General features: G+C 34.4%; 1 protein-coding gene across 1 annotated transcript in view; it reads right to left on the minus strand.

Annotated features, from left to right (window-relative positions):
- Positions 1 to 8,691, minus strand: part of sh3yl1 (SH3 and SYLF domain containing 1) — a 29,945-nt gene extending 21,254 nt beyond the window's left edge. Inside the window, exon 1 of the mRNA XM_084097729.1 lies at positions 8,349 to 8,691. Coding sequence (XP_083953855.1) covers position 8,349 — 1 coding nt within the window. The 5' untranslated portion in view covers positions 8,350 to 8,691. The remainder of the gene's footprint in view (positions 1 to 8,348) is intronic.
- Between the last annotated feature and the right edge of the window lie 3,478 nt (positions 8,692 to 12,169).

The raw sequence follows: 12,169 nt of genomic DNA on the forward strand, positions 1-12,169 counted from the left end.
TTCTTGTTGTTACTCATTACATCTTATCCAAGGCCATCTACAAGCCATGGAGACACTGATGCTGGTAGAGTTCCCAATTACAACATATAGAAAGAGACGAGGTCAAAGTAAAAAAAAAAAAAAAAAAAAGAAGAGAAAAAGAAAAGTCTCTTAAAATCTACTTTAAAATGCACTTGATTGATATTGAAAAATTGAACAAAATTGAAAGATTTTGGCTAATGTGATGTAACTATCATAAAAATCATTATTTTCAGAAGTTTTAAAATATATTTCTGTCATGACAACTCTCGGAGTGTTGGCATGGTAATGGATTTGACAATGTTGATATGTTTGGTCTTGGCGGAATAGATCTGCTACGCTGCTGCTGTGTACGGGACTTGCAACTGCCAATACATTCACAACACACTGCTGTGAGCAAGTAAGACATGCTGCTGCTGTACAATATAGCGTCCATGAATTACCCGTAGTAGATCTATACAGGTGGAGCTGGGGAAGGTGGAGGGTTTTTGAAAGCGCGCTGCACTGCTTAGGCAAACGCTACCCATGTATTTGAAGGTTGAGCACACAAGCTCATTGGCTACTGATACAGCAGGAACCAATCAGCTGCGCCCTATAGATAATGATGTGATTACGAGCAGGTTGAGTTAGGACCTATTAGCCTGCGCCATCTAGAGTTTCATAACTTTGTTAGAGGCATATATTTTTATTATTTATTTTCCAAGACATTTTTTACTTTATGCCCAACAAAAATTTCAAAATGAATCACAAATTACACACATCTAAAAAGGGGTGTATGCAAGTATGACATTTTTAAAGTAATTTCGAATAATATGAATCTAAATAAAAAAAAGCTTATAACAAAACTGTACCCGATGTACAAGTACAGTATATTACAAAAGCATTCCTTTTAAATACCACCACACCCTCATTTTGCGACAAAGATGAATGCATCACCTTCTATTAACTGATTTTTGATGGATGAATCACTGGATATATTGGGGTGATCAAGCACCCTTTTGCAACAAATAAGAGTTGCTTCTGGCATGTGCACCTTTTCTGTGGTTTACTCAGCGAGGTACTTGCAAAACGTCACTTTCAACAGTCTTTTCAGTTGACGAATTCTTGAAAAACCAGCCACATCAACAAGACGATTCTCCTGTATGCACCTGCTTGAATATTTTAATATAGTAGTAATACCAGGACGCCCACCAATTAGGCCGTTCTTTCCAACTAATGCTGCTCGAGACATTCTTGATTAGGCAGACTTTAAGTAATGACTTTATCTTGGCAATGTTTCAATGGTTTCATGAGGAAGTAGGAGCAAATACAGAATACTTCTTGTTTCAAGCAAACATAACAAGCTACTGTAGATGTTGGTAAACCTAATTCGCCACAAATACAGGACTGGATTGAAGTTTTAAAAAATATATTTACCATGGAGAAGATTACATTTTATGTGAGCTTTCAGAGAGATAAATTTGTTGATTACTGGTTGAAATGGACTAAATGTATAACCCCTATTGAACCAAATAGCCTACATTTTGGTTATAAGAATGTTTGTTATATACGCATATGTGATGGTTCTGTGACTTCCTCCCCCTTCTTGTTTTTTTGCATTACATCTGAAGATCATTTAAATAGATAAATTGATTTGCTTTCTTATGTGAGGGATTCGCAACTCTAGTTACCCTTGTTTTCAAGATAAATGTTGTCTGAAATGTACCTTTTTTACGCAGTAAAAAAAATTAAAAAGTAACAGTTTGACAAGGACTGTTGTAATTTGGCATTCTTTAAATGTTAAAGTGATATTGATGTCATCACTCAAATTAATCATTCAAGGTTTTTTTTTTTTTAACCCTAAAACAGGCAACGTGACTCACGAGTCACATAGTTTTTATTGTCTTTTTTGGGGCATAAGAATGATTTCTTCATGAAATCCTTTTATCATTTATCACAGCGTGGTCTGTCTTGAGTATGCTGGTCACATGATTTGCTTCAATTTTTGTGTGATAAATTAGTCAGCCTGACCTAAATCCAACATGGCTACTGGTGGTGGAGGACATTCAGATTTTGAGGAAAGTAAATATATATTAAACTTACTTATCTTCTGGAAAAATAATAATAATACTGCTAATATTAATTGTGAACATTGTCTTAAGGTGCTGAAGAAGAAAATTTATTAATATGTTGTTCATGTTGTTATTTAGCACGTTTTGAAATATATGTGACTCCTGAGTCACGTTGCCTGTTTAGGGTATAAAAAAGGATTAACCCTAATTTTGACCATCTTTGTATTTTAAATTTACTATATTACAATTAAATCCTAATCTAATAATGACAAACTATATATCGTTGGAAAGGTCTAAGACTCCTAAATAGATATTATAGCACTGTTTTTTGTTACAAATTATGTAGGAACAGTAATAGATGAATTTATGACAAGAGTGCACCTCAAAAAATTTACATCATAACAGGAGTTCTGGCGTTTGTCACAAAAAGTCGATGCACACACTTTTAATAATTGAAACTTTGGTTTTCATGCTAAAAGTTCATAATAAAACATATAAACTAGTATGTCAATAAAAAATGATAAAATAATATTATCCTCTAAAAAGTATAATATATATATATATATATATTATCCTCTAAAATATAATATTATCTTTTTTATCGCCTTTTTATTACATCACATATTTTAGTAGTTATCATAAATTAGGTATCATTTGAAAGTTTACAAACTCAGAATTCATCCTGTGAAAACCATTTTGAAATTGGACGTTATGTGACCATAGAAACGGTATTCTAAATTCTTTTATCTGACTCCACCTCTTTTGGGCGTAATCATGTTTCATAATTTATGATCAAAACCTTTTCTAATATTGACAAAATATTGTCAGAAAGGTCTGAGTCTCAAGGTTCGATATTTTGTGACAGAAGTGATATTTGGACAGAAATGTATTAATTTGTTACGGCAGAATGCATACAATTAAATTCAATGCAATGTATGTCACCCGGTGGCTATTTCTGGTATTACGCCTAAACAAAATCTCATGGGAACTTCAAGTTTTGTGATATCAACTTCAAATTTGGAACACAACTTGATTAGATATATGGCTTTGATTTTATATCAATTTTAGAGTAAACAATATTTTGTAAAATAGATATTTTATATAAAAGAATATTAAGTACAGTATATTTGATTTACTGTAAATTTAAACTTCCATAACTTTTTCATATTTTAATTTTTTTAAGTGCTTTCACTTCAGCAATAATCTGCTGAGTATCTTCTTTTAAACAAGACAAAACCCAAAAGCATTCTCAAATTACAACCATTTAAGTTTGAATAGTGCATTTTAATGTCCATTCTCAAAAAGGGGGTGACAGTTAAGGGGTTAAAGTACCATTTTTTTATATCCGATTTCAAAACAGTTTTCACAGGCTGAATCTTGAGTTTGTAAGCTTTTGAATGATATATAATTTGTCAACATTAGATCAGAAGAAGTATAGGATATAATTGTTTTAAAAATGCAGTGGCAAGTGGGCCAGTAACAGTTAGAGGATTAATGACTTGGTCCTTTTTTTATACCCTAATCAGGCAACGTGACCTGGGAGTCACAACTCATAAAATCCAAAATATATAAAATATTTCAAAAATTCTTTTGGATATGTTTTACTTAAGTCCAGATGATATAAAAAATTACATGAAATGATTTTTTGCTTATCATTTTCTACTCTTGCCTGTTTAAGGGTTAAATAACTCACCACTGTCATATACTACTTTTACACAAGGGTCAAATTAATCACTCAAGGTTATTTTTTTTTTTAAATAACTCACCATCATCATATACTACTTTTATACAAGGGTCAAAAATCTATTCGCATCCATTTCTCATTTAGATTCCTAGCATAAACATGCAGGATGAGTTGCACACAAATTACAGTTTGTTTGTTCAAGTTCCTAACCTTAAGAATGAGCAAAAAAAAAAAGAATGATTCTTGATTTCACATAAAAACTACCCCAAGTTCAGGACATCACATGAAAAAGCAGATGACTAACAAAGAAGTCATTCACTGTTGCTTCAGATTATTTCCAAAATAAAAAAGGAGGACCAAGTTCATGTTCTGTTTTTTTACCGATTAAAAGTGCCTACAAACCATTATTTATTTTAAGAAGCATATCTTGAAAAGAACTGCACATAATGTTACACAAGATATCTGAAAGTGAACTGGAGTTCTGAACTTTGTAAGACCTGCATGAAGACCAGAACTTGCATAAAATTGGTCATTTTTCATATAATAATCTCTCATTACATATATACATTGTAGCAGTAAATGCCAGGCTGCGGCTGGTAACACCTCTATGATTCTCTTTCACTCCCGTGATCTTTTAGTACTAAACAGCTGTGTGCTGTAAATTCTTCTCTAGTTTGTCATACAGCTGTTGATGTAATGCGCTGGAAAAATTGCTCTACTGAACTGCCATCAACGTACATAAAACTTTGCGCGCTTTAAAACTGGGAGATACCTGAAGACTTCTACGTAAGTAACTTATGTCGAATAGCTTCTCATCTATCAGATATTCTGCCAAATAACCTCACAAAAGAATGTCTGTCTGAATCATCAGTCTAACCTGATCTCATGACGCGGTTTTAAAGAGGATTAGTACGCACTGAGCAACGTAATAGTGCTTTGAGGGATCAGGTGTGCTACAAGCAAAACAAAGTTAAAGGTGTATTAGTGATCTCATTTTCTAGAAATATTTACAATTCTGATCAAAAGTTTGGGGTCAGATTTAAAAAAAATTTTTTTAATATGTTCAACGTGGGTGCATTAAATTGATCAAAAGTGAGACCAAAGACATTTATCATGTTCTTTTGAGCTTTCTATTCATCACAAATCTTGGAAAAAAAGGTATCATGTTTCCACAAAAATATTAAACTGCCCAACTGTTTTTAACATAATAATAAGCAATGTCTCTTGAGCACCAAATCTGCATATAAGAATGATTGCTGAAGAATTATGTGAGTAGAGTATGACTGGAGAAACAACATTGTAAGAAGAGTGAACTGGAGTAACAACATTTGTAAATATTTGAATTTTTACTGTACTTTTTGATCAAATAAATGCAGCCTTTGTGAGGCACGTTTCCAAAAACATTTTTTAAATTATACAGGCCCCAAACATTTAAAAATTAGTTTTGTTCACTAAAATATTTTTTCTTTACAAAAAGAAAATATGCATGTTTTTTGCAAATTCAGAAATAGAGTTTTTCTGGAAAACAATGCATACAGTATGATAATAATGCTTTCATGACTATAAGAAGTAATTTTTGTGATTTAAACAAAGATATTTGAGCCAGCAAGACCATCATATAGGTATAACAACCATCACACAAAACCAAACGTTTTAAGTTTTCAAGGCAAAAAAATTGATCTATAAAATCAATGAATGTAATTTTTTTTGTAGCAACAGCACTAGCCCAAAAGGGGCAACCAAGAGGGTAAAAGGGTTTTGTCAACTGGACCAAAACCCTCTCACACAGGCCCTGGGTCAGTGGGCCATCCGTTTGAGCCATGCTAAATGCAAATGATAAAATGCAACTAACCATATATTATATCATGCATATTTAAGATGGCAAAGTGATCCCTGTACAGTATTTTGGTCCAAATTCATGTCGCTTGTTAGAAGCTAGACAAAATCAGCAGATCCCAACATGAACAGATTGCATGACATGCCTTTATCCTCAAAAACCATGAACAAAACTACACAACGTGAACGAAAATGCAACCCAGATATATTAAATATGGGTTGATTTAGAGTGAGGATAAACACAGTTTGTGTTTACCACACAAACAGACTGTGGTTAATTATTGGCTTCTGAGAACATTTGCAAAACAAACAGAACTTTGCGTTTTGGTGGGCCTATGCAAGTCTTGGCAATATTAGTAAGTGTCCATGTTTGGTCTCAAGGACTTTTTAAAATTTAGTTTGTACAATAAACACTTTTGGTACTGTGCTGCACCAACGCATGATGCCCAATGTAAAATCCGAGTCCTGAAGCAAAATCATTTGAAAAGCACTGCTAAAGAGCAATTGAAGCACTATTTCCAACCCTAATGTCAGCTGCCACTGAATAATGTGAGCCTTGGGTCTTTTTCTGATTTATGTCTAATACAAGAATCCCCTCTTTCTGTTCTATAAGCCTACGGCTTTAATACATGTGTCTGCGACAGAAAAATTAAAAAAGGGAATTCAAACAAAGACACAAAAGCAAAAACAGCACTGAACTTTGTGAACTGAGAACATATGGATGGGGATTTGCAGGACTGATGCAGTTCTCTCCCTTTATTTTCTCAAGAGGCTTGAGAACAACAATGCGTACTGTAAACATTGTATAAATCGTCCGCCAAATCTGACAAGAAACGGTACCAACAAAGCTTTTCTCGGGGCATCTTAGTAAGGCTTATTAATGTCCCCAGGTAATAATGGATGGTGTTGTTTTCCACTCATTTCCTCATTCATGTAAAACCTGTGCTGTGACTGTCATACAGAGGAGGTGAACTAATAAATGCAGCTGTGGTGGCAAGCGTAACAATGAGAATATGATTTTTGTGATTACTACTGTACAAATAATTACCGCTTACGCGGATAATTAGTCAATACGGGATTAACATAGCAATATAAAGCATGAAAAATGCAAATATGCTGGGACAGTGCAATTACATCTTAATTTGCAGTTGGAGGAGATAATGAACAATTACGGATGCAGCATTGATCCATAGAGAGAGAGCGCAAACATCTGACTGTCACTGACACTTACAGTGGAGGTTGCTTTAACACTTTAGACAAACAACTTAATCAGCAAGGTTCAAGAATCTTCATTCAGTGCTTTTTCCCCCTTTAAAATAAATGATCAGTGTTTTTTTGTGTGTGTTTTTTTAGCTAAAAGGATCAAATCAAATGCAAATGTAAATAAAGACGAAAATGTGGTTCTAGAATGAAATAAATAAATTTAAAAAATGGCACAAAGTATGATGGACACCTGTTCTTCTTAGGAAATTATCACTAATAGGTTGAACTTGAGAGGTTTGTTGGAACTGGTTTGGTTCCATCAAACCCCTCAAGTTCAACCTAATAGTGATAATTTGTACCTACTTATAGCCTTAAAGCTTTTAAACACATTCGACATTTTTCATCATGCACGTTAAAGGAGAACAATTTTAACATTGAGCTCATTTTTTTGTAAATTTGGAGTGCTGTCAATACAGAGAACAACGACAAAAATCGGTTTTCGATTACATCCTGTTTTCGGTCGAAGTCCATAGTAATCGATTGTCGAGTTCACGCGCGTGATCATAGGTAACTAAACATATGCGCGTGAACTCGACAATCGATTACTATGGACTTCGACCGAAAACAGGATGTAAATACAGGTATGTGCGTGCGCTGGCTGAATAAACATAATTTTTATTCATATCTTTCACATCTACTGCAGTCAGATTCACCCGTGTTCACTCTGAAGGAATCACTCACATTGGCTGTGCACTTGTAATGACACATCAAGGATGTTAAGAGGCTAAAAGCAGGTTTAAAACTTGCCCCATTGAAGTCAACAGGGTGCAAATTTTAAAAAGAGGATAACACGGTGTAGGCAACACCGATTTTTGTCTTTGTTCTCTGTATTGACAGCACTCCAAATTTACAATTTTTTTTAAAAATTGACCGGAGTTCTCCTTTAACAAAGCTACTGGAATGTCGAAGGGACACTCCTGATCATGTCAAGCTGTCTGCTACAAGGTGGATAAATTAATATCTACTTTCCCACAGGGGTTAAATTAATTGCTTTTGTCAATCAAGACTGCAGACAACCTATCACGTGTGGCAGGCAGCAGTGACGTCAAATAAAGTGCACGTCATAATGCAGCTGGTATTTATATCATCATCCACTACCATGGTAGATCTACCGTAGCCAATACTTTAAAAATAAAAATAGACCACGGTATATTGACCACGGTAATGATATTTTCCACTACGATATAATTAGGCTAACAGAACCAGTTATTATACTGTCTTGTCGAAGTCAACATAATGATTTTCTTTTTAACATATTCGGTCAGTTTTCCTGTATGGGACCATCAAATATGCTCCATATCACATACTTACCTTGACTTTGAATTAATACTCTGAAAATGTTTTGGGTATATTTATGTTTAATCTAGGCTATTTAGCAGAGATGTCAAACCAAAACAAATGCCACTTCACAATAAACCGACTCGATTAGGCTACTGTACGTTACACGTTGGGTTACCGATTCATCTCAGGGAATATGAAAAACCTTCTCTACTTACTTTTATCAAAAACGGACTTTATTCGCCAGGATCGATTCGGGGACTTCTCGAAGTTTAAGTTGACTTTTATGTAGCCTCACCTGGTGTAGATAGAGAAGCTAAAAGTGATAATGAACACTTCCGATACACCTGCCAAACCGGTTTACTTTAGACTTAAAGGACCCGTAAAGAAGTGAAGCCAGATAGAATGTATTTCAAAACGTTTGGTAAATAATATGTATACATATTATTAAAGAATTTTGTGAACAAAGTCGCATGTCACAATTATAGACCATTATTTTAAGCCATAAAGAGATCACAGTTCTAGTAAGCTGTTTTGATTCAGGCAACAATGGGACGCAGCAAGGAAAAATGACGTTTGACACGATTAGGACCCCTAGCGCGCTCTGGTGTACACAGAAGCGCGTTCTGGTGAATTCAGCTATGCGCGTTGCGTGCCTGGTTGCCTGGTTTGTTTTTTTACAGTCTATGCGTGAAACCAAACAGGCGCGTCTGCAGTTTTGTGATGAGTGACATTTCTCATTTATTTCAGTCAGTGTTGATTTATTAGAGGTATACTTAAATTAAATTGTATTATTAGGAAAAATCAGTGTGTTAAACTATCCTAGCTGATAAAAAAGATCATTTGGCACTGGCAGGCGAGAGTTTCTGGGTCGAGATTGAATAAATAAGGGTCGTAATCTTTAAGTAACCTAAAGAGATTTATGTTTTAATAAAGAGATATGTGTTTTAAACAACCTTTCCGTAAAGTTCTTCTTTCAAAAGGTTTGGTCATTTATCTTCGTCTGATGGAACCTGTAACAAACACGGTAACAGCTCTTTTCATCAGAGGTATTCCTCCTTATATGGAATCATCTGCTATAAGCACAATGTAAATGCGTGGTAAATCTAGACTAAAACAAATGCTTTTAGAAACACTTCTCATCTTACACTATTGTTGTTGCAATATGCTAAACAGGGCTCTAAAGCCTGGTTTCCTTTGCCAAATACTTTCTTTCGCCTGAAGGGTATTGTTTGGAGAATATACAGATAATGTGTCCTAAAGAACTTACCACTGAAATTCTCATATAGAGCCATTCTTGCCGTTTGCTTTCTTCACAATATGCTTTTGCACATAAGGCATGTCGAGACTGCAATCTACAACATAATTTGTCACATTAAATTTAAACCCATAAAAAGACAAATTATTTATACTTTATTAATAGCCTACTATAGAATTATGCGTTCCCCCCCCAACCTTTCAGTCTTGTGCATATTGTACTGTTAAATCAGTTCCAGTTCCTTATAATGGAATTTCTTACTAACAGTAGGCCTAAAGCTCAACATGACTAAGAAGTGTAAATAAACTAAACAACATTGACATGTGGATCGATACAGTATGCCAAAAAAAATTACAATAAAGGTTCTCATTATAAAAATACATCATACGTTAGTGGCCAAAAGAGATGTACGGCCTATGAAAATCTTCACTCTTTATTCAAATATTATTAAAATGTGTATTATTAAAAGCTGCGCATTGTGCTTGGAGTCTATTATTTTATTTGTGATAACGCAATGAAACATGCCAAATTGTGCGGACATAGTTTTTGACCAGGCTGTCATAGGAAAGTTCTTTTAAAATAATCAAACAAAGCATATTTTATGTACGCAATTATGTTTAAATACATTATTCAATATCCTTAAATCCTCTTATTCTCATTTAAATGCAACTTGTATGAAAATGTGCCACTTCAAATCTTTATCTTATTACTTATTATGTGCATTTAACACTTGACTTTTTGCATATTTTTCATTCACTTTTTTAATTCCAGTTCAAAATGCCTAAATGCGTATATAGGACTGTTAAACTGAGTTGTTTTGTACTAATAATGTAGTGCAATATTTAAAGCATTTGAAGTTATTCTCAAATCCTAACTTTAATATCCCTTATGTTGCATTTTTATAGAACTAAGTTACTTATTATTTACTTATATTTAAAATATAAAAAAACAGAGACTGTTTCTATATCCTCACATCTTCACTGGTGGGCTCTTGGCAGAAGTGACTTGTCATGTGGCTTGCTGATCAAACAATCTAATGTACACACATATAGACACAGTCAGTCAGAATTTTAAGACCCTTTTCCTGAGGTCACCCACAAAGTTACTGTATGTCTTAAAAATCTCAGTGGCAGAACATTCCTCTCCCTGCCCCTACTTGGAAGCTGAGAGAAAGACGTGCAGCTCGCTGCTCCAATCTGGGCTTTTTTAAAACCACTCCATTGGTTGTCAGTCATCCACACCCAATTATGTAAGAAATGTATCGTGCGTCTCATCCTCTCTGCATAGCAGACAGCATTCTGGCATTTAACAAACACATGGCTTCAACATAAACAGACATGGCTCTAGTTTTTGCTCCTCATCAAAACACAGCAGACACTGCTGGTCTGATATGTTCAACACAGATTTCCCAAAGTCTTTGTCAATCTCTCAAAGGACTGCAACACCACTGTTTCTGCAGAAATCCTAAATTAGAGGATTAAAGACTGCACTGGACAATCTAATTGATTTTGACTCTCAACATGACCAATGACCGTAACCAATGAAAGATTCTCAGAGGTTATTTTTTTGTCATCTCGTTGATTTGCTCTATAGGCTTAGATCCCATTATGTGATGCTTTAGAGGGTCTAATAATGTGAAAATCATTTGGTGTAGACATTTTGTTTTTCAATAATTTGTAGAGTTATTTTTAACCTACTTTTCAAAAGTTTGGGGTCAGATCGATTTTTTTTATATTTTTTTTAAGAAATTAGCAAGCATGCATTAAATTGATCAAAAGTGCCGGTAAAGACTTTTACATTATTACAAGAATTGTAACAATTCTTTGGAACTATGTTTTCATGATCTTGTTTTCACAAAAATATTGAGTACAATGGTTTTCAACATTGATAATAATAAGAAACGTTTCTTCAGCATTGAATAATTTCTGGTGGGTCAGGACACTGAAGACTGGAGTAATGATGCTGAGAATTCAGCTTTACCATAACTGGAATGAATCATATTTTAAAATATATTTAAATAGAAAATGTATTCAAAATTCTAATAATATTTCACAATATCAAAAGGCATTGTGACCTAAGTTGATCATATATAGAGTCCATTGGTGCCAATGGTTCTACGATCTACTAGGCTTACAATGTTTTTGGGAAACGCAGCTCAGGTGGTTTTATCAGCAACATTTTTAAAAGTACCAAAGGCATAATAAAATGGGCCATCTCTCTCTCTCTCTCTCTCTCTCTCTCTCTCTCTCTTTAAAGATAACTTTTCGATGCCAAATTTCTCTTCACTCATATGCTATTTTCCTTCTTATATGCCAATATGTTAGGGGAGTTTAAAAAGGTTGCCACAGCCAGCACAGATTTTGTGAAGGTTTTTCATTAACAAATCATGTTTTGCCAAACAATTTGGTGGAGTTATTGGCAGGCCAGGGTGTTGTTTATGAAGTCAGGGATGGACAAATATCTTTTATAGCCTAATCGTATATGTATCTTTCAGCCTTGATGCTATAAGCTTGAGGAGCTTTCATTGGCGGATACATTGTTACTTTGAACATTTTCAGATCATGTGCTCAGCAAAGTCTAATCAGCTTATGGGGTTCTTTGAATGCTTCATGTCACCTTTACGGGAACTTTTTCCAGCATATTACCAACTGGAGTGGGAAAAGGGAAGAAGCATTAAGCCTAGAATGGCATTTTGTGGAACACCTATCTAGTCAATTGAAATTAAGCCCCTCAGTAATGTTTTTTACTTCTGTTAGAGCCGTTTTAAAGAGCATGTCCTGG

Source organism: Abramis brama (genome assembly GCF_963993115.1).
Source record: "Abramis brama genome assembly, chromosome: 21".
Lineage (NCBI taxonomy): Eukaryota > Metazoa > Chordata > Actinopteri > Cypriniformes > Leuciscidae > Abramis > Abramis brama.